The sequence below is a fragment of the Macadamia integrifolia genome, chromosome 11 (assembly GCF_013358625.1).
Source record: "Macadamia integrifolia cultivar HAES 741 chromosome 11, SCU_Mint_v3, whole genome shotgun sequence".
In the NCBI taxonomy this organism is placed as follows: Eukaryota; Viridiplantae; Streptophyta; class Magnoliopsida; order Proteales; family Proteaceae; genus Macadamia; species Macadamia integrifolia.
Genome location: NC_056567.1, coordinates 24,420,862 through 24,444,239, shown reverse-complemented (window position 1 = coordinate 24,444,239; position 23,378 = coordinate 24,420,862). Strand labels below are relative to the sequence as shown.

Below are 23,378 nucleotides of genomic sequence, written 5' to 3'. Positions count from 1 at the left end.
CATGGAAAAACGCACTGGTCAAATGCCCATGTGGAGATTGTATTTTTAGAATTAGGTTCTGAAATTTGATACATTCTCAATATCCAACTGTGGGAATTGTTCATCCATGTGACAAAAATACTCTGATTCTCATTCGAGCACCAATTAGATGCTTAAATACTCTTATGTAAGGGACAGTCCGGCTCGATTTTTGTCCTAGTTGAATTGGTTTTGATGTGGGAATGCTAAAACCAAAATCAAACCAATAAGAAAATTCCAGTTTAGATTTGGTTTTGGTTTTGGTTTGTCTTCGATTTCTTATATCGATTTATAATCGGGTTAGATTTCGATTTTTTGGTCTAATTTGGATTCTTCTTTCCATACAAAATGATGCAAAAAAAAAAATTTTTTTTTTAAATGAATTTTGGATTGTTTTCGATTTTTACTGGTTTAGTTTTGGTTTTGGTCCGGGTTTTGAACCGATTTCAGTTTGGTTTCAAGTTCATTCAGTTTCTTATGCGGTTTGGATTGGTTTTGAGATTACAATATTTCAAACCGAAACCAATTCAATAAGGCTTCACTTCGATTTCATCCAAGCTATTATCGGTTGAATCCAATCGATTTTATCGATTCAGTTTAGGGTTTGACACCCCTAGTCTTATGCATGAGGCATAGTTTTAGTAATCGGTATTAGCGTTAGAGGACATAGGATTCAGGGGGTAAGAAAAAGTCATCAATACCAGGTTGGGGTGAACTGTGAAAGGATCTCAAGGGTAGACTTGTAAATAACCTCAATTTAACCCCTGAAGCCGTTTAGATATCTTCACCTGCCTCTGCCTATGTATTGGTGACTTTTCTGAAATTGAGGAATAAATTATTTAAGGAAAGAAAGAATCCCACTATCCTCATGCAATGAATCACACACAAAATTCAGTGGACAACAGTAAATGGAGACACAAGCTGACTCATCTTTGTTAGGAGGCAATTGAATAGACAGAAGCTAAGTGGTCATTAGGGCAAAAAGCTTTGCCTTTTAGAGCTTTAAGTAGACAATTACACATAGTAATGCCAAAGATAGGACCATATTTACATATGTTTAATCTAACCTTAATTAAGAATCCCATGGCTTGATTATAATATGGAAAAAAAAAGCCTAGTAAGTAGGGTGTCCTCTACACCTAGACGAGGGGAGGGGTAAAATTACTGCTCTACACCATTAAAATTGGAATTTCACCATTGTTGATGCTTTTGCATATGCTTCTATTGGTCCATGTGCTGGTGCAAGGGCCACAGTGTCTTAACTCTCTCCCAATGTACTATTTATGGTAAAAAGATTGTTGCCAAATTATGAACCCTACACCAGACACAAGCATGGTCACGTGAAAAGACCAACATGTCCTCCTGTGTGGATGCCTATGCATGCTCTTGCATTGGCCCATGTACAAGGGCCACACAATCGGGCAAGAAACCTCCACCCAATATTTATTTATAAACTATTGGAAAACAATATCCCTATGACGCCAGTGTGGGATTTTTTTTCCATGTCCTCTCACATAATGAGTAGTGGGGCTTTCATTGACACACTCCTTAAACAATGTGGGCCCCTTGTCGTCTCCCATCCTCTCATAATCTGACTAGTGTAGTTTCCTATAATTACAATTGTTTCTACTGGTTAGGTTAAGTTAGGCGTCGTAACGTCATAGCATTATAATGATTGGTATATCTCTATAGCACTGTGACGATCACCATAGCGTCATAGTGCCATAGTCATGAATCCAGCTCCTCTATAGCCTAGGGGTGTGCTGCCAATTTGGTGGTGCAGGATGGATGAGCGACAAGCAGTGGTCTCTAGATGTAAGGGAGGGGAGCAATGAAGATGCAGGATTCAGCTGAAGGTGAGAAACACGTGGGATTGGGCTAACCCAAAGGGGGGGGGGGAAAAACCCTCTTCCTCTTCCCGCTTATGGGATTGAGCACCCCAGAATGCTTTTGAAAGGGTAATGTTAGAAGCAGATGGCTCCTCTACACATGAAGGAAGTCTTAATAAACACATGAAGCACTTTGATCCAAATATTGTATTTCTTTGCGAAACCAAAATTATTTACCACTCCGGTTTCAAACCATACCACCATTCCAATAAACAAAAGCCACCGAACCTTATCAATGAATGTCTGGATAGAGTTTATGCCACTTTACCCTGGATCTCTTTGTGCCTTAATGCCTTTGTTACGAAACTTGCACCATTAAGCTCAGACCATAACCCTATTGTTCTCCACACATCTGATCCAAGTACTAAGACTATTAAGCTTTTTCATTATTAGCATGCTTGGATGCACCACCCATAATTCTTCTCTTTTTGTGCAAAAAAATGGTCACATTGGATTCTGATAATTTTTCTTCCAAGTTGGCTTCTATGAGCTGACTTCTATCCAGATGGAATTGGGAGGTGTTCGGTCATATTGAGTAACTTAAATCTAGCCTCCTCTTGTATTATCAGCATCTTGAAAATGCATTTCCTGTCCCTAATTCTGATCTTGAGAATATTAACAAGAATTTTCTATGGATTTTGAATGCTGAAGAACACATTTGATTCGAGAAATCGAGGCATTCCTTCATTCATGATGGGGATAGTTTTCAAGCTATTTTGTACCAAAGATGTTGGGATTTCCTGGGTACTGATGTCATAAATTTTGTTCGTGATTTTTTTTTTTTTTTTTTCTAATTCTCGCCCGACACTGGCTCCAATCATACTCTCATTTGTGTTATTCCAAAGAAAGATAATGCATTGGGGGTTGGTAACTACAGATCCATCAGTCTACGCAATGTTCCCACAAGTGTGTAGGTAAAATTTTGACCACCAAACTCAAGAATCACCTCTTTCAGTTTATTTCCCCCTGTCAAGCAACCTTTGTCCCTGGTTGATAGATTAACGATAATGTCGTTATAGCGCATGAAATTTTTCATGCTCTCAAAAGGAAAAAAGATAAAATTGGTTTCGTCACTATCAAATTGGACATGGCAAAGGCATATGACAAACTGGAATGGGGTTTTTTACTTTCAATCTTCAAGTTCCCTGATTTCGGAGAAAAATGAATCGCCCTTGTTAATAATCTCATTAGCACCAATTCTTTCTCTATCAAGCTTAATGGTTCTGCTTTCAATATTTTTCATGCCTATAGAGGTATTAGACAAGGTCTCCTCCTCAGCCCCTTTCTTTTCATTGTAGCTATGGAAGGTCTTTCTAGATTTCTCAAGACTTATAGAGATCTCAACCTTTTCAGAGGTATCAAGGTCACCAAAAATGCCCCTGAGATTTCTCATCTCCTTTTTGCAGATGACACCTTTATTTTCTGCAAAGGCTACCAAAGAGGATCTCAAAATAATTAAATGTATTCAAGACCTTTTCTCTTACCTTTCTGGTCGCACTATCAATTTTGATAAGAGTGGGTTAGCCTTTAATTCAAACATTGATAAGGCTACAAGACTTCATCTTCACAATACAATTGGCATTGCTGAAATGAAGAATGGTTCTACTTATTTGGGAACCCATCTATTCTCTTCGAAGATCTAGATCTACTCAATTTCAGATCATCACTGATAGAGTAAGTAATAAATTGGCCTCTTGGAAGGCAAACCTTCTATCTTTTGTAGGAAGATCGATTATTTTACCATCTTCTCTTGCTTCGGTGCCTACGTACTTAATGTCTTGTTTTTTGTTCCCAAAGAACATTTGCAAGAAATTAGATTCTTTCTATCTTCATTTTTTGAATGGTGATGGAATGAAACATAATAGGCCTCATTTGATCAGATAGAAGAAAGTTTGCCAACCCAAATTTTCCGAAGGTTTTGGATATGAGAGATTCTGAAACTCACAAGGCTTTGCTTCTAAAACTAGGTTGGAGGATGCTGAATAGTGATCAAATTCTATGGGTTCACAAAAAAACTTTAAGAACCCGTGGGTCTTCATGCTGGAATAGCATAGTCTCTGTGCTCTCAACTCTAAAAAACATCATTCATCGAACAATCAGCAATGGCAATAACACCTTTTTTCTGGTATGATCCTTGGATTTTATGACCACCATTCAGCAGGACACTTGATATTTCCACTTTAAACTTAAATCCTCCCAACCAATCTTTCAGCACTGTTAGTGAATTTGTAATAAATGATCAATGGAATATGGGACTCCTGAATGCTCCTTTACCTATTCATTTCGATAGTGTTATTTTGTAGATCCAATTATCCCATCAATCTGACAGATGGCGATGTCTCCTTTCAGAGGAAGGATCTTTCAAAACTGATCTTTCAAAACTAAGCTAGCTGCTAATTATCTTTTGACAAATTCATTGACAAACTTCAATAGATACTTAAACAGGTGTTGTTGCTCCTATCCTTGCTCACAATGGTGGTGTTTTTATTGAAAAATCAATATCCATCCGAAGTTTAAATTCTTTTTTGGAGACTCATCAATGCGGGACTACCCACAAAGGATATCTTATTTTAAATATGTGGACATTGATCCCAATTTGTAGGTTCTGTCACATTCATCATGAATCTTTGCAACATATTTTTTTCGAATGTGATTTCACAAGACAAATTTGGGTAGTTACCACATGGGTTTCAAACCAGATCGCCTCCGAGGCCTAACTTTTAAATATTTTGTCATGTACTGTTTCAATTCGGGTGATATACCCAAGACAGACTTGCAAAAGTTCTTTTCTATTTTTATGATTTACTGTTATTTCATATGAAAACACAAAAAACAGATTATGTTCTGTGACATTTAACCAAAATTTTTTGCAATATTGAAACAATTTGATTTCTAGATCTCCAATGGATGGGTTACGCTTCGGGAACAGAAATCCACAGGTGAAATCCGATTAATATGATCTCTACCCCACCCCCAAATAATGATAATATTTTAAGATCACAATTAGTTTGGCCAAATATCAAAATTTAAGTGCATGGGCAGTTTGTTTCTTCACACCAGGTAAATGTATCTTATTTGACGCTGACTATTTGGTGATAAGAGAAGATGGTTACGGTTATAGGAGGGAATTAAAGGTGACAGTGGATACAATTTAGAACTTCAAAATCAGTTCTGCAATGGAACTTAAAAACTCCCTTTAATTAATTATAGTATATTAATATCTCTACAAAGAGAGATGGACAGTTACTCTTTTAACCCCGATTTTGTAATTAAAACTAACAATAATATATTAGGGGTGCTTAAGAAAGTAGCTTTACAGGCTACGGAAGCAAAAGTATATAGTTAGGTCGGATATGGCTTGTATGAATCCTTGGTGCTTTTATTTGCTCTCCAAAAAAAAAAAAAAAAAAAAAAAAAAAAAAAAAAAAAAAAAAAAAAAAAAAAAAAAAAAAAACCTCTATACTTTAGGGATCCAAAACCAACTTCCCTTTGTCATACCTTATAAAAAAGGTTAGCCTCGCATTGTATCTGAGTAATATTTTTATGGTTTAGAGGAAAACTAAAATGGAAAACTAAAATAAAAACAACACTGATGATGGAACCCTACCAAAAAGAGGGAGGGGGGGGGGGGTTAACTCTACAACTTTACCCTATTTTTTCCCTCCTCTCGGAGATTTTCTGCTCAGAATCTCTAGATCCCCCAAAAGTACTTTATGATTCGGTAGCTAGAAGCTGCTCAGATTTTTCACCCTCAGCATTGCCAGACAACTCATCCTCACTAAAGAGGTCTCTTTGAACAGGGACATTTTTTAGGTGCTGCTCAGATTTTTCACCCTCAGCATTGCCAGACAACTCATCCTCACTAAAGAGGTCTCTTTGAACAGGGACATTTTTTAGAAGCTGCTCAGATTTTTCACCCTCAGCATTGCCAGACAACTCATCTGCTGGGACGAAATTACATTTGCAATGGCTTTCATAGCTGCTGATTCACGATCACCATGGACCGCTGCATCTTCGTCTTCGTCTACTCCAGAAACAGCAAGTTGTTCTGATGGGCCATCTTCCTGCTGCGGCGGGCGAATAAAGAAGGGTATCCGGCCTCTCTGCCAGTCATGGAGAACCATCTTTGCTGCAGTCATCAAGTCGGGCTCACCACCCTATACAAAACCCATTCAGGTAGTTACTCAGAAGCGTCATCAAGATAAGTCCACAAGAGAAAATATCGTTAATCCATATAGCTAAGGAACTCCATGTTCTTTAAGCAAATATTTTGGTTTGGACCTGTTCCATCAACACTCACCGACAATTCTACCGTCAATTCAGCACAATCAGATTCACAACAATCCACACAACAAATCAGTTACTTTCAAGCATTAAGGAAAACACCATAACAGTGGATGGTTAGTACTTAGAACCACCCCACCTGACCATTTTTATACTCTAAATATTCCAGGTACTCCCATCTGCATGGGTAGGTGGAATAAGATGAGCGAACAAGAACTGGTGTCAGGCATGAATCCTTAACAATAAGGTTTAGGAGGTTCACCAAGATGGATGTGGTAACAATAACAGGTCCACCCATTTCCTGGTTCAATCTACGCATTCAACACGGTTTCACAGATGAAACCGCTGTCGGTTACTTGATAGAGATTTTGAGAACTCAAGTTCTCAAGGGTCACCACTGAATTTCTTGGGATACAAACTTTACTCTTTCCCTAATTGAGAAGTCACTTTATAACTAGTTCTGAATAATGATCCAACTATATAAGTTTTAGATTTTGAGGGCATTCTTCCAAGTTTCAAAAAATTATTCACAGACAGATACATTGCTACAAGTTCATCTAAAAGTGGGGAAACGAAAGACAGTACAAGCATCCATACAAGATTTAACGAGGAGGAAAATACCTTCAATAGCTTGCCTGACAATTTGCATAGCTTAACTAGAAAGTCATTATCATCAACCCTGAGAACATATTAGAGTTTTCCAGTTAGGCAAAGATAAAATTTGATGCACCATGGCCAATGATATTGAATTGATCAAGAAGAAACTCATGGCTAAAACTAATCCCTTCCAATAGTATTAAAAAGGGGGGGGGAGGGGGGGGGGGCTCAGTAGTTGAACTGTAGTGAAGATTTTATGGTGCAATCTGTTGTTGATCATATGCTAAAGTTCATCTTTCAATCTCAATCCTCTCCAATAGATCTCCACAATACTCATTACTCAATGAAAAATATATCAACAGAATTTTAGCTTCTTAAGGTTCAACTGCTTGAATTCAAGATTTTTTTCAATTTTTTTTTGGGAGAGAGAGAGAAGGGGGGGAGAGGAACCAAAATGGAAAGGAAAACCCATGTAATGTTTAAGGTCTCGCATATTTGATGGTTTATGCAAATCCTAATTTTCATCTTGGTTTACCTATGTTCATATACTGCATCCTTTTATACATGCTTCCCAGTTCGCATATGCATTTTGTCCTATTAGGAAATCACCAAGTTACAATCGGTGATGCAAAACCGGGGTTCAAAAACCCTAATTTAGGATTGCTACATGCCCACAATTAACAAATAAATCAATTTCAAAGGAAGCAGTGGCGTTTTTGTAAATTCAGGAACAACTCAAGCCCTTAAAAGTGAAGGGAACAAATAATGGGTTCAAACTGAAACTAAATTTGAGGTAGAGGGTTTTCTGGAATTACTGAAGGGGGAAGGAAATAATAGAACACAACTTCTAGAAAAGAGGATCTTAATTGTAATAACAGAGAAGTTGGACCTTTAGAATCAAATAGGAGAATAACCCTTCTTCTTCTTCATGGTTCCAACAGAATCAGTGCCCTCACACGGACTCCGTTTAAAACAAATCAGAAAGCACACCAGTTAAAAGTTCACTTAGGTGCCGTTTGATAACACTCTGGGAGAATGTTTCTGGTGTTATTCTATTCTGCGGGAATGCAAATAGAACAGAAATGTGTTTGGCACATCTGGTTCATTTTTGTATTCCCACGGAATGAACCAATGAAAAAGAGTAAGTTTGGAATAGAATGCAAGAACACCAAAGAGGTGTTTTGTTTGTTCTTTTTGCAACTTGAAGGCAAAAGGAGCATGTTATTCTTTTTGTATTCCCGATCAAAGCACCCAACGCCCTCACCCTCAAAACACAAGTCACTTCCTCCCTCTCAAGAACCCGTACCCTGTCAGCTTCGTCCCCATCGCACAAATCAGATCCCGGTGAGTTTTTTCCTCCCTCGCTGTCTCTCTATTTCTCCTCCCGCTGCTCCCTTTTCCATCAATTTTTTCTGCAAATCTTCTCCTCTCATGCTCAACCCTTCCTTGCTGAAACTTGGGTCGTCCACGGTCGTCTTTTTCACTGCGAGCAGTGCATAGCAAGTATGCAAATCTTCTCCTCTCATGCTCAACCCTTCCTTGCTGAAACTTGGGTCGTCCACGGTCGTCTTTTTCACTGCGAGCAGTGCATAGCAAGTATGCAAATGGAAATCTTCTCCTCTCATGCTGAACTCTGGGAACTAAAACCCTTGGTGCCAGAAATGCCCCATTTTTTCAACTTGTTCCCCCTCCCAGCGGCCTCTCGCTCTCCCTCTTCCTCTCCCTCCCTTGAATCTAATGTCATCCATAGCAAACCTAGAGTATGGCTTGCTGAGCAATTTGGTTCAGTTGGGTTTTTGCATAAATCTGTATTTCACCTTCAGTCTGCCAAAGTGAACCAATTAGGGACATGGCATCCAAAACCAGTCCTTCGTTACCCCTTTGGTCCTTGAATACCATCCGGTGGAATAGAGCCAGCAACACAAATGAGAGGAAATCTGCTAAATTAGAAATAGAGAGAGCAACCAAGCTCACAAGAAGCACCACCACCCATCTCTGCTACACTAGGGCGTTGATACCTATCCTTAGGGTGACCTAACCTGTGAAGTTTGGGGCAAAACCTTATGTTCCCTGTAAGAACCTACTTGAGTTGCAAAACTGGTTCCCTTCTATCACCAGATGCAATTTCAGAAATTAAATTTGATTTGTTTACCCGTTAATATGAGGGTTTTTTATTGGATTCACCAACCCTCTGATATAGTGTTTCCCTAAAATTTTCAGATTGGCTGAACTTGTTTGGAAGAGTTTTATTCAGTCATTAGTATTCAGTCATTTGAACATGCATGAGTGTTTCTAGATTTAAATTTCATCCTGAGTTTCATGGTCTCTTTATTGAATGTTAGAGGAATGATATCTATCGGCAAGACACAAATCCTATCCAACTTTTTTTTCCACCATGACCCTTTTTTCCATGATTCACTTAAATTTAAAAACAATTAGTTGTTTGCCAAACGCTGCTTCTGTTCTTTTCCTGTTCTAATTACATTTCTGGAATAGTTTTACCAAACGTTGTTTCTATTCCACCAGTGCATGGAATCGAAAATGAACACTTCTGTAAGAGAACACTCTCCGGGAATAGAAGTGTTGTCAAACGGCCCCTTACATTGGACCTGGCAGAATCTATGGGACCAGATTCAAGTTCAGGTCAACATCCATCAACAGGAGGGTTTATTGGGGACAGGTATCTAGGGTTTTGATCACCCTAGGAAGTGATCCAATCCCCAAATTTCAGGCCAAGATGAAAGAATGTGAGAGAAATCAATCAACTCCTAAGCGGCTGCATTGATCGCCGAAAACAGAGTAATAAATGTAAATTAAGGTAAACTGAAATAACAGAAGAGGAAGGAAGGATAGAGAGAGTACCAGAGACGAGGAAGAGTATCAGAAAGGGACAGCGATATCAGAAACGAGAAAGGCAGAGAGTAGAGATCACAGAACCCGGTTCATACCATTCTGGTGATTCAATCGTTGGGTACAACTAAATACCCAACCAAATATATAAAGGAAAAACAACTTCTATCAAGTACTCTAAATATTAAAGACAAATTAAAAAAAAATAAAAAAATTACTTAAATCCCCAATTAGCCCTACACCTAACTACATCAATCAAAAAGGGGCTAGAACTGTCATGTGAATTATATATATATATATATATTTTGTGCGTGTGTGGGTGTAAATTCTATAATATATGGGAAAAATTCCTCCAAGTGGACAGCTCGGAAAAGAATCTCCAAGCAGGCACCTAAATTTCTGCCACATTGTGATAACAATTCTAACCGCTAAATATCCACAGAGTAGCATCGATTGTGTTGAATTTCAAAAACCCTAGTTCAATCAAACGCCACTCATGTATTGGCATGTATCCCCATATTTTTCCATGCTTACCTCCTGTTATTCTGGAACTACCGTGCACTCTCTCATGGTCTTACATTTTTGAAAACCTGTATTTGGCCACCAAAAACATTCCAATTGGACTGAAAAGAAATGCAAACCTTGGGGTCGTCTACCTATCTACAAATTTTTGGCTCACCTGAACTGCCATGTTGTAATAACCACGCGACCAGGGACCATTTTGTTGCCCTATATAGGGTGCATCTTGTTGTCACCAAAATGGTGAAGTGAGTAATTGTAACTCGTAACCTTCTTTTGATTTCCTTTTGTCTTATTCCAAAAAATTATTTGATGCAAGGGTAAAAAAAAAGGTTTTCAAAAATAATTAGATAGTGACAAGTCATTATGTCATCATTGAAAGTTGCGTATTTTCCAAGTAGGCATGTGATTATGTGAAATGACAGGATTTATACTCATTTGTTATACTAATAGGCAAAACAGTAGGTTATGATTTTTTTTTCCACCAACCTTGGTTACAACAAGATTTCCTATATATATATATATATATATAGGTTTGTAACCCACAAATTTCACTGCAAAGAAGATAGAGATAGGGTATGACAGAGTACAACAACGAGGGGCAAATGCCCCCACCGACACAGCAAGGGGACTACTCAATCACTGCAGGACCACATAGAGATGATGCTTATTGACCCCTCCGCCTTGGCAAGGTCATCGGCTAGAAAGTTAATTAAGCAAAGACACAAAGAAAAAGAGAATTCCCTGAGAGCACCAATTTTCTAGCCATTCGTTGTTCATAGATAAACAGTACAAAGCTAAATTACTAAGACAAGGTGTAAATCCATTTTGACACTAAAATACAGAATACGGATTGACATCAACATTGGAAAACCACTGACGGTTTTACTAGTTTCCTGAAATGAATAAAGATTACTAGTTTCCTGAAATGAATAAAGATTAAAGATCATACAAGGCATTTTACGAGTTATTAAAATCATAAATGGCATATTAGATTTAAATAATTAATTATCTAAAAGCATTTTAAGAATAACTAAGAAATGAGAAAAAAAAATTTTAAATAGCAATTCATGGAAGAAATGACCACGATGAAATCATATCTAGTAGAGAAACCAAATATACCAAGGAGATATATTACCACTCTTTTATTTTATAAGCTCTTTCTAGATGCTCCTTCTTCACACGTTTCAAGACTTCCCCTATGTGTTCAGCAGCATCATGCAAGTTTGCTACACGTACCTGGTGACAAGGCAGATGCTCATCAACAAGAAAACCCACTAGATAACTTTGCTTAACAAAAATATCAGAAAAGGCTCCTTTTGAAAACACTTTATGCATAGAGAGAGAGAGAGAGAGAGAGAGAGATTTTTTTCAGTTTACTAAATGTAATTGACTTTCCACAATAGAGGAGTTTCGGTCACAATTTCCCGCGCAAGTAACAGAAGTTGACAGACATTTCATGCTCCAACACAAACACAACACAGATGTTTCAGGATCAGATCAGACAAGTAGGGTGAGTGAACTCACAATTGATGGAGAACAATCCACAGATACAATACTGATCATGATCCAATCCCGAGTTGACCCAGCCAAAATCCCCTTGCTCACAAAGTCACCAGTGCTGAAATATATATAGTGCATGTCTGCATGATATGTAATTGCTACACCATTTATATATATATATATATATATATCCAATGTACATTGCAAATATTGGTCAATTGCAAATATTGGTCAATACAGGAGGATCTTACCATTTCTTCTCTTTTTTTTTGTGTCCACGTGGGGGTGTTTTGTTGCATTGTTGGAAAACAAGGTCAAGAGTCATGCAAAATCGCTCAGGTATAAGAAAAAATTATAAAAGAAGAATCGGTCCGAGTCACCACTTGACTAGAGTTTTTTCTGGGGTATCTCTCTTCTCGCGTCCCTCCGCCAGTCTCGTTACTTCCGGTGGGAAGTTTCAGCATGGGTGAAGGGAAACTCGGTCCTATCTAAATGGTCAAGAATGTTTGTAATCGACACATCGGACGACTCAGATTCATCCCACCATTGGCCACTGAAACTCAAGAACGTAAGCTATACTAGAGACATTTTTCTTACCATATCACTCATAATCTCAGACTAAGCCACTGAGATTTAAATGAAAATAAAAAAATAAAAATCTCAAACGTATCTACAGATATAAACCAGAAAAAGAGAAGGATTTATTGTTGCTCAGGTAACCGCTCAGGATTAAGCACCACATCAGCACCCAAATGAATGCTTTCGATCAATTCCTCTATCACTCATCATCGCAACACATCAGCAAAACAGGAAATTTTGAAGGAAAAAAGAAAAGAAAGCTTTTGCCGCAGAAGAAAAAGATAAATTGCAGAGAAAACCAGAACCATATTTAACATCGCCAAGGCAAGTCAGCAGCCAAAGTTTACAATGAGCAAAAACCCATTTGATGATCTAATGGATCTTGTCCTTAAATCAGGCACAAATCCAGTATATAGGGATTGACAAATTCAGTTTCTATCAGCCAAAAAAAAACAGTTACCCCAAAAAATAAACACAAATAAAAATAACCAAAAGATAAGTATTAGTGAATTAATGTATTGTTTTTCTACTTTAATTGGTTGGAGATTTGCTATGTTTGATTTATATTGATAACCCTTGCTTTAGACAGGAGTTACAATGATGAAGATAAGTCACTTGGGCTTATTTTATTGCAAATAAGTCTTGGGTTGTGTTATATATGAGTTGGGCCTTTGATCCCATGGGTTTTCTTTGAAATGGGCCTAAAATATGGTTAGAAGGTAAGAAAACGGAATTTAATTCATTAGTTTAATTAGTTTTTATTTAATTCAATAAAAGTCCATTAGGCTATTGGTTGGTTGTAAAGTCTTATATGGACTATTAGTTAGTTAGTCCTACTCCATGTTTGAGTCATAAAGTCCTAGTCCTAGTCCTAGTCCTAGTCCTAGTCCTAGTTTGAATTCCTAGTTGTAGTAGGAGTGTGTAGTCCTATTAGGAAGTTATCTCGTAATTATAGTATGAGTGTCTAGTCCTATTGGGAAACTAGCTCCTAGCAGTAGTTTGATTGCTATTTTGTCCTCTATAAATAGAGGAGTCTATGTACTTATAATAGAGATTTGAATGAAAGAAAGTTTACAACTAAATGCTTAGAGTAGCTGAGATAGCTGTGGGTGAGAAGCCCAGGCTGAGATAACCACTTCTTTTATTCTCCTTCACCCTTCTCAACCCCCCATCTATTCTATTCTTCTTTTTCTATTTTATTTGTTGTAACATTCAAGAGGTACAATTCAAATTCTGTTAGAAGCTATTAGCCTATTACAGTCCAAAACTGACTAGCAACAGTGAAGATTTTAGGAGATCGATCTCCATATCTCCCTTCTCTGAGCTATGATCTGTAAACCCTTTTAAGGGTGTATATAGGCTGCTATTAGACCACTAGGTCGTCTTTTTGGAGCTGTCCAGATCTGTCCAGTAGTTGTTCTGCAGAATCTTGAATTTTTCTCTCTCCTAAGTCAGAAAATCAAGAAAGCTTGTAACTTCACAACCAACCGTCAAAATCCTCTCAACTTTTGGGGTTTTTGTACCCTCCCTAGGGACTATCTACACCCGAAAGTGCAGTTCAATCGGACTCCTACAGACCTGGCCGCACCTCTCTCTCTCCAACTCTATAGCAAGTCTTTCTCTCTCCTATCAGGTTAGGGTTTGGGCTGGTTTTGCTCATGCATTGGTATTGTATCCTTGGGGGCTTATTTGATGGTCTTATTTCTTTGTTTCCTAATCTTATTTGTATTGTTTGGGGTTATAAACTGCTGGAGTAGTTTCTTGTAATCTACTCCTGTATTATACAATCCTCGTGGACGTTCACCAAGACACCACAGTCCGTCGCCTTATTGTGGACGTTCTAGCAGGTCACCAGTTCACCGTGGCAGGGAGGACTCACCGTACACAAATGGGAAAAGCCTCTAATTCGTGGGTTTGCTATTTCATATGATGACTTAAAGGCTCGTTTCTTCTAGTAGATTGTAAAGATATCCACCAACAACCTGATTGTGTACACCAAGGAAAGTTTGGCCGTCCATTTTGTGGTCCATCTGGCTTAGGTGTTTGAAGCTATATCTAGTGCTGGACCTTGTTCTGGATTATTTAACAGAAATTCTAACTGGTAGCTATAAATGTAGTAACCCTCCCATTTGTGTACTGCCACCGTTCGACAACACTCACAATCGCCAAAGCAAGAAAGTGAGGGTACAGATTGATCATGCCTAGAATCACCATTTCTTCTACTTCTAAGATTTTTGCCATTTCAAAGTAAAGAGAGGACACTTGGAGTCTTGGGTAAAATATGGATTCATTGTTATTTGGTTTTGGAGGAGTCACACGAATCATGGATAGAATATGATATAGTTAATGCCCAAGTTATCTACATAGAGGCGAGGTAAGGTTGCTCCATTGTCACCTAGCAGTCGAGGGTTCAAGTAGGGAGACAGCCTCTCCGCGAAGCGGGGGTAATGCTGCGTACATTATGACCCTCCCCAGATCCTGCAGGGGTGTAAGCATCATGCACTTGGTACACCCTTTTAGTCATCTACAATGTGCATTCAACACAAAAAATAAATAAATAAATAAAAATAAAAATCTACAGTATACATTGTACACACTTTATTAAACATAAATCATACTTTAATGCTCATCTAGTCATCACTATTGGTTTTGTTTTGTATCAAATATATTAAAATAAATGAATAAAAAAAAAAAAAAAGGGATTCAGTACTGACCACGAATGACTTGCTCGACTTGCCAAGTTACAAGGAGCCAAGGAGGGCAAGTCGAGCCAGAATATCTGGTTTTCCGAAAATGGTTTGGATGTGTCTAATAATGATTTTAAAGTTGTAACAACAGGACATTAAACTAAATCAGTCAACACCAAAGGGAACAAAGAGAGATGAAATGAATGTCCAAGGATCGAAGAGAACCAGAAATAAGTAGTAGACAGAATAATAAAAAATTAATGCATTAATATTTTAACCATAGTTCAAATGCAAGCAACTAAAAAGAAGTGACAGATACATACCACACCCTTAAGTACAATATCAGTTTCGGAATCGCTGTTGTGGTAGACAACTCCAGGGCAATCAATCAAGAAGATTCGCTTAGTCAATGTTATGTATTGCCAAACTTTGGTCTCCCCAGGAATAGGAGCAACCTTGCAGACCTTGTGGAGCAGAAAGGAAAAGCAATGAACCATTTCAGTTATATTGGACAACCTTCACCATCTCATGTGAAACACACAATGCAACAATATAGAGAGAGTTCAGAAAATCCTTCAGAAGATAATCTCATGGATCATATTTGATAATCTTTAATCAGCCCAAAGTATTAATTTAGAGGCAAACATGCAGCATTCTATTCTATAAATGGTGGGCACTAAGTGCTCCTAGATCTGGTTCGTGAAACCAGATCCAACCAAAATACACAAGCTAATTAATGTCATCAATAGCACTCTGCATGTATTTGCATGTGTGAGTTTAACTTCGAAGGTTATTGCCTAAGAGAAAACCATAAAACAATCACACATGAAAACATTTATTTATCCTTAAGGTAGCTATTGTTAATAAAGTCAGTCAAATGTAGATAAGAGTTTTAACGAAGAAATAATTTTCCTCAACACGAAGAGAAGTTTGGTAGCGAACTGGTGATCCTCACAATTGAAAAAATTATATAATACCAGGCAACAATCCAATGCATGGCAAGCCACGCTATAGAAAAACAATGAACAAAACAGAACATTACAACTCACAAGAGCAGTATACTGGGAAAACATCATCATAATACTGAGTCAACATTATACACAGTAAACCCTTGCCAAGAATAAATAGAATTCTAGAACACCCAAAAAAATCCACTGTGCAATTCTTCCTCTTTCAATACCTAGGGCATGAGGTACCTGATTACTTGTTTACCTTACTGTTTTCTCCAAGGGTATTTCACATTTATAGTTTAGCCATATACTTAATGGAAAAAGGTTTTCTAGACCAGGAAATCTAAATCTAGACTGGCACCCAAGTTTTTGCCACATGGAAGCTGATGTGGCAATTTCAACGGTATGGATATCTAGGAAATGGTCTGCATTGGCCACATCAATTTCATACTAACATTACCCCCCCCATGTATGTCCATGCATCTTTTCTCACCCTCTTGGCAGTCCTGAATTTTTCAATGGTTCATTTTGCCACTTGGTAAACACTATTTTAGCTGAAACTTGACATGTGAGTAAAGGGCCTTGGGAACTACCTGTCCAAAAAATTTCAGCCCTATACAATCTGCCACTCGGCAGAACTTGGGTGCCAGTCTAGAGATACCTTAGGACTATCACACTAGAAAAAATTCCCCAATATTTTGTAGCAATTTAGTTATACATCCTATATTATTCTTCATGTGTTAAATATTATGTAGTTATTTAATTAAATATTAACAGTTCCTTTAATGGGTTGAGGAACTCTAACTGATGCGGAACCTGATAAACCCTGTTTGGGTCCACTATGGGCCCACCCAACTCAACTAAAACCCAAGAACTAGAAGGGAATGGCAATCTTGTAATAACCAGAATTTTCAAGATTTAACTTGGTAGGTAAAGGAGAGGACATGATGTGGTATTAAGAATTATATCCTAGCAGTAAACTTGGAAGCAAAAGTAATAAAAGTACCTTAGAGAAATAGAGAAAAGGGAAGGGGCAGATTTCAATACTACAGAAATAAAGGTAGTCACATCAAATGAGGGGCAGAAGTAAAGGTAATCATGTCAAATGAGGGGACAAAGTTAGGTTGTCTTCAACCTTGAATCAGAGTTGGAAACAAACCAGAAGCGGTAGCAGCACCTTCAAGGTCGGTTCAGCTCCTAAATAAAGGTCTTATGGAAGGTCATGAATAGGTTTGTAAACTTTACCACTGTTGAACCCACACCACTCCAATATCACCTATCATGTATCAGTCCCGAGATATACTCCTGAAACTGAAGAACAGTGGCACAATCACAAGCAACAATGTTTGCTGGTTTGCAACTCAAGCAAAGTGAACTTTCCAGGACTGATCCTAAGGGTTCTGATTATCCCAGTGAAGAGTAGTTTAAACTCCAAGTTTTGGAGTTTGGACCCAAGCAATGCGGTATGTTAAATCAATGGGCTTTTGTGTGGTTCTGTTCTACTGTCAACGGCAGGAAAGTGGTAACATGCGGAGATTAACAGCAGGAACGGAGATGAGAAAACATTTAATGAAAGGCGGAGGAAAGAACAAGAACGGAAGAGGAGAAACAGAAAGGGTCTCGCTGAGAAGGGGAAGAAGAAATGAGAGAGAGGGGAGAACCAAACTCAATTTTCTATTCCATTGCAAAACTGTTTACAAGCATAGTTATAGAAACGAAATTGGAAGTTTCCCAGTTGTAGTCTAATGCTGAAATAGAAGTAAAATCTAACTCCATCTCCTAATTATCTAATCCAATCTAAATCTATAATGGAATCAAACTCTAAAACTAAAAATGGAATGCAACTCTAGCAATAAGTAAAATACTACAAGTTAAGTGCAAATAACTAAATAAATTAACTGCTAACATCCTACAACAAATTCAGATTTTTACAAAATAAAATGCTAATATCCTACTAGACCCAAATCCCAGTTCGGGTCCCAGACTCCCAGTTCTCAATCGAAAACTCTCAAACAGGTAAGGCCCAGACCAAAAAAAATGCTCTTGCATTACTGTTACTCAAGGTAACCATATGCCTTGAGCATCAAGGAGCACTTTGTCACCTAGGCATTGCCTTAACAAATATCGACACAATGCAAGCCAACCTTTTATTCAGAGAATTAAAATTTAAATGGAGCGTCGTCAGACATTCATGCAACACAATGAGAAATAAACAGATAAATCCAATATTCACACCATCTGATAACCAAGCCATTGCGATATTTGAAAGACACCCATGGATCTCATATGAAGTAAACTAATATTTGACCAATTCGAACAGCATATACAGAATGAGGAATAATCATTACATTCTTTGTACGTAGAGTATTGATGACTGATGATTTCCCAACATTTGGATAGCCAACAAACCCCACAGATATTGCCTGCTTGTCACTTTTTAAACGGGCAAACTGCCTCAGTACGGAGAGTAGAGAGCCCTGCCAAACATCAAAATGAAATTAAAAGTCACAGAACTAGATAATCAAATCAATTGACACATAATAAGAAACCTAGCAGGAGGTCCAACAACAAAGAAATTTGAGAGATGTGGTGGAGTTACCTTGCCAAAGGATTTATTGATGCTTGCATGGAACGCTAAAGTAGGATATTCCTTGGATAAAACCCTTAGCCATCCTTTTGTAGCCCATGCCGGAACCAAATCGCACTGATAAGAAGGCAGTAGAAATTTTCAACTGCTTTGGAAAGAACAAAATAGAAGAAAACAAATGCTAATCAAACAAGCTCCAACAAGGAATAGGAAAATGACCTTGTTTAGCAAAAGAACCATGTGCTTATGCTTGCAATGCTCTTTCAAATGCTTCTCTAGATGATAGCATCTTGTACCTTGTGGATCCCTAGCATCCAGCACCTGAAGCAGAATAAAATAAGCCAAAATAAATGGTAACATGCCCTACCAACTACATGGTGAATGCATATTAAATATGAATGTGGATGGACGCAATTGTTATGCTTTAAAAAATACAAAGATGAACTTTGTCAAAGCAGAAAGGTAAAATTTTGAAATGAAGGGACTACCCAAACATATATTGAAACAGGAAGAATCAATACATTGACTACATTGAACTCTTGAAGAAGAGCATTCCCCCCCCCCCCCACCTCCCCTTTTTCTTTTATTGATGATCCATTACCTGTCTTAGCAAGCTGATCCAACCAGGGTGCTCTGCTTAACCAAAAGTTTCTTATGATCCTATGTTCTTAATCACCCAGCTTTCAACCTTTTTCCTGAACAAGACATAATAACTTCCTATATTGATCCAGTCCAGATATAGATCTCTGGTCCTGTTGCTATCATATTGTTGCAACAAAACTTTAATGGGGTTCTATGGAGTAGTCTACTTCCCTCAAACAAAATACAACACACATAAGTAAATACAACAGATGTTCATCTAGTGCTAGGGTGGCTGGTCAAATGAACAAGACTGTTTATGGTTTAATATCTGATATTGGCATTTTCAGGGTGTTTCTTGCATGGTATATATCCCTCAAACAGAATATCAAAATTCGAGAGCAAATATGGAGGACGTTCATTATGATGGTGGCAGGTCAAAATTTCAATGTCAAGTTGCTTATAAGACATGAGTGTTTATGATTTACCAGCTGCTATGGATTTAAACAAAGAGGAAGGCTGAAGAGGATTCATGGATTCAAATAGCCAGTAGGAATAAGAGCCACAAAGGCTTAACTGAGTTGAGTTCAATTGACTAATATGGCTCAGAAGGGGCTTTCTTCATCTCTTGTCACCACAGTACTTGAGAAAAAAAGTAATATACAAACCAAGACACAAATTTGCAGAATACGAACCTGGATGACAACATCTGAGGAGTCTATAACTTTGTAGAGCTCTCCCCATATGCGCTTGCTTTGCCCCTTCTCAAACATTGTATGCCTAACCAGGTCCCTGAATCCATCTCCATCACATCCTGCAGAAGGATTGGCCGCAGACTTCTGCTCAAAGGCATCTGCGAAACTCAAAGGCAGAAATAATGATTGATAACTGTCCTCAGCAAACAAACACTAACAATTAGGCAATAAGGCGATCAAAAGAATTACATTCATTCTGATCTTGGCTTTCTACACTAATACAAGCATGCAATAATTTTTATTTTTTTTTAATAGGTAGGCCCCAAGGAGAGTTGAACTCATAGCCTCTTAACGTGAAGTGTTGGTCCTTGTCAACAGAGTTACTACTTGGGGTTAGCACTGAACAACTTAAATGTCCATATTCATTGAAAAGTCTTTGAAAATACAAACTAGTAAATGAAAACTCATTAGATGAATGCATTGATAGTAGATCAATTTAATAATTTCAATAATAAGAACAGATGCGAAAACAAAAAAACTCTTTACCCTGAGATCCATCTGCTTTCTTATAGTTCAATGCATTGATAGTAGATCAATTTAATAATTTCAATAATAAGAACAGATGCGAAAACAAAAAAACTCTTTACCCTGAGATCCATCTGCTTTCTTAACAGTTCAATGCATAGGTGGTAGATCAATTTGCAAAGACTCATAATCAGGAGCCAATAGCCTTGGGCGCTTCCTCTTCTTCTTAGGTCCAAAAGCATCCTCAAAAGGTTCGTTATCCAAAAGATGAGCCCTAGATTGCTAGATTGACAAGAAAGACTGAAGTCATTAGAAGAAATAAAAGTCCCAACATACTGACATAATTTTCATTCATAACATACTAATGTTTTTTTTTTCTCTCTTAATTAGAAGAGAATGTGAAATATCAAATTCCTCGTGATTCAGCTTCTTAGTCTCAGATTTTTTTTCCCTGCAACTGGATTATGGACTATAACATTGTGTATAATGAATTTCTGCAGCCTTTGAAGACCATAAGCAATAGATATATATTGTGCATATATCTATCAAAACCATTTAATGTACGTAACATAGATACTAAGATAATGAGAAGCTTTAAGAAACAACTCAATGGCAGGGATTATATGGAATTAGCATTACATATAGAAAATGAGAAGCTTTACAATGAAAGGAATAAAAAATACATTCTTCAACACCCTTAAAATAATGTCCTCCATTTATGCATGAGTTCATGTCATACATTTCATCCATGAGTCCAAGCATGACCAAACAACGCTAAAGCTCAACATCTACTGGCACCATATCAAAGTGGCACACCTTCACCCTATAACCACCTTTTAACCCACAAAAACAACTGACAAGGAAGGGGCAGTCAAGGCCCACAGTTTGAAACTAGAACCATAAAACGGCACATAAAAAAAATTCACAGAAGAAAGGGCAGCCCACCTTTCATGTACGGGCCTAGAATATATGCACCAAAAATCGACCTGGTTGGTAATTCTAACCATCCAAACCAATGTTTGATCCAAAATGGTTTGTTAGAAAGACTATAAAACATTAAAGGTTCATTCACACATCATATGATCTGAAGCACAGTTGTCACAGCTTCTGGGCAACCCAAGGAGTTAAGAGGGGGCCTGAATGCAAGGTGACACCAACAAGGCACCCGCCTAGGTGACCAAGGCAACCAAGGTGCCTGGATGCCTTGGTGATACCTTGACAATTATGCTCTCATACATTAGTCCCATGAAAAAGCACAATTTTATTTTCCCTAAGGTGGCATGAATATTGATCACTACTCACCAGGGACAAACTATGAGCAGAATGATGAAAAACGAGACAGAGAAGAGAAAATCAGACATAAATAAGTTCCCAGCTCTTAACAGTGTAAGCCAAATAATGTGAAACAATGGGCTTCTCCAACTGGCTTTGGCAAGTGAACTGCAATGAGGTCCTAAAAGCTTATACCTTCTGATGGTCATTTAGCAGGGACAGGGGCAGTTTCCTCTCCTTCAAAATGACATTGTAGTTACTTGACATTCGGTTTTGTAGCTCGTCACGGAAAAACTCAAGCTCTTTCTGTCCTACAACTCTGGTATTTCCTGCAAAATTCAGAAAGAAAATGAAAGCCAATTAGTCATATGCAGCTTTACCACTATGCGCATAAGCCAACCGAGAGAGAAAAAAGGAAGCATATTGGCTAAAGATAATGCAATAACAAGGGAATGTAGATGACCAGGGATGGTAATGGCTTATACAAAACTAATCCATTAGTCCAATGAGATATAGGGAAAACACTCGGGATTCAGGACTGGATTTTTCTAAATAACCAAAAGAACTCTAAATATTATTCAGGTCATATTTTCACGTCGATTGGTAAACCCTTGAATTCAATTAAAATAAGAAAATATTCATTTTAAACAAATTAAAAATCTCATAAAACTATTCTCCGACCTATTGGTTCAGCAACCTACACAAGTAAATCCACTGGAAGATTCTAACCTGGAAATAAAAAAAAAAAAATGGACAAATTAAAGAGCTAGTGGAGAATAATAGACCCACCAAACCAGCGGCGGTCAGGTTGAATCCGGGTGGAAGGTAACTCTTTCGACTGCAACTCGTGCTTCAAAATTTTCCCTTTCCGATCACGCTTCGGCCTGGTATTGTACATCTTAAGGCGCCGCACCGTTGCAGCACTTCGGATTTCTTTATTTCCATCACTTCGGTTGACATCCAGAGAATGCTTTGGCTTCCCAGATACATTAACCTTCCTCTCTTTATTCTTCGCCATGTTCCCTACCCTGCAATAAGAACTCCAACCAATCAATCAGTGTTGAACTTAAGAACATTACTTTTTCAACTGCAACTTTAGTGCTTAACTTGCCAAGTTTAATCCAAAACCCTAAATTTCACCATGAAAGTCTGCAAGAGTTCTCGCTATTTACCTTGGAGTTAATCTTCAAGAACGAAGTCGACGGACTTCGCAGCAGTCAAGGAGACGTTTTAGGGTTAAAGAGAAGGATGAGTTTGCCGTTCTAGGTTGCTTTCAAGGGTAGAGAGCTGGGGGACAAAACTGTCAATAAAACCATTGTCAAGGGCAAATGGAAGAACAAACGAACCACAAGTCACTGCTCACCGTGTGGCCTATTGACCCTCGACGGGATTTGATCCAAAAAAAATGGTTGTGAGCAAAGTCGGCAGACCGCAGCATGGGTCGGTTAACACTCGTCCAATGTTTGGTTAGGTTCGGCGGTCACCAGGGTCTCCTAAAGAACCGTCAATTCCCGTGTTTAAAACGGATCGTTTCTTACTGTTTAAAACACGTTTTTTCGTATACTTTTTAAAGATACTTAGAAAAATAGCAAAGAGCAAGCATTTTCGTTCTAAACAAGATTAAAATGCATTTAAACATATTTCCATTTTTTAGCGTTATTTTAAGACTTAACTTATTGAACATAATGTCTACTTAATTGACCATATCTTTCTCTCCCGAACTTTGATCCACTTGATTCTTTCGTCGACTTAAAGTTAACTCAATGATCTATATTTCTCATGACATCACCTTCAACTCAATGGCAATGAATGGATCTCAAAATTGAGATACAAATTAATGTATT

General features: G+C 37.9%; 1 protein-coding gene and 1 non-coding gene across 2 annotated transcripts; both read right to left on the bottom strand.

Moving 5' to 3' along the window:
• Positions 1 to 5,370: 5,370 nt before the first annotated feature.
• Positions 5,371 to 22,864, bottom strand: LOC122093838 (nuclear/nucleolar GTPase 2). Its single transcript, XM_042664366.1, is given in 13 exon segments — positions 5,371 to 5,805; positions 5,850 to 6,064; positions 6,813 to 6,870; positions 11,296 to 11,396; positions 15,250 to 15,390; positions 18,225 to 18,353; positions 18,476 to 18,580; positions 18,683 to 18,784; positions 19,738 to 19,895; positions 20,385 to 20,544; positions 21,730 to 21,863; positions 22,324 to 22,562; positions 22,707 to 22,864. Coding segments are annotated over 12 exon segments (1,719 nt in total). The 5' UTR covers positions 22,553 to 22,562; positions 22,707 to 22,864; the 3' UTR covers positions 5,371 to 5,618.
• LOC122094605 lies at positions 12,368 to 12,454 on the bottom strand. Its single transcript, XR_006144918.1, has one exon. It is a non-coding gene; the product is annotated as a small nucleolar RNA snoR128 (small nucleolar RNA).
• Positions 22,865 to 23,378: the final 514 nt, after the last annotated feature.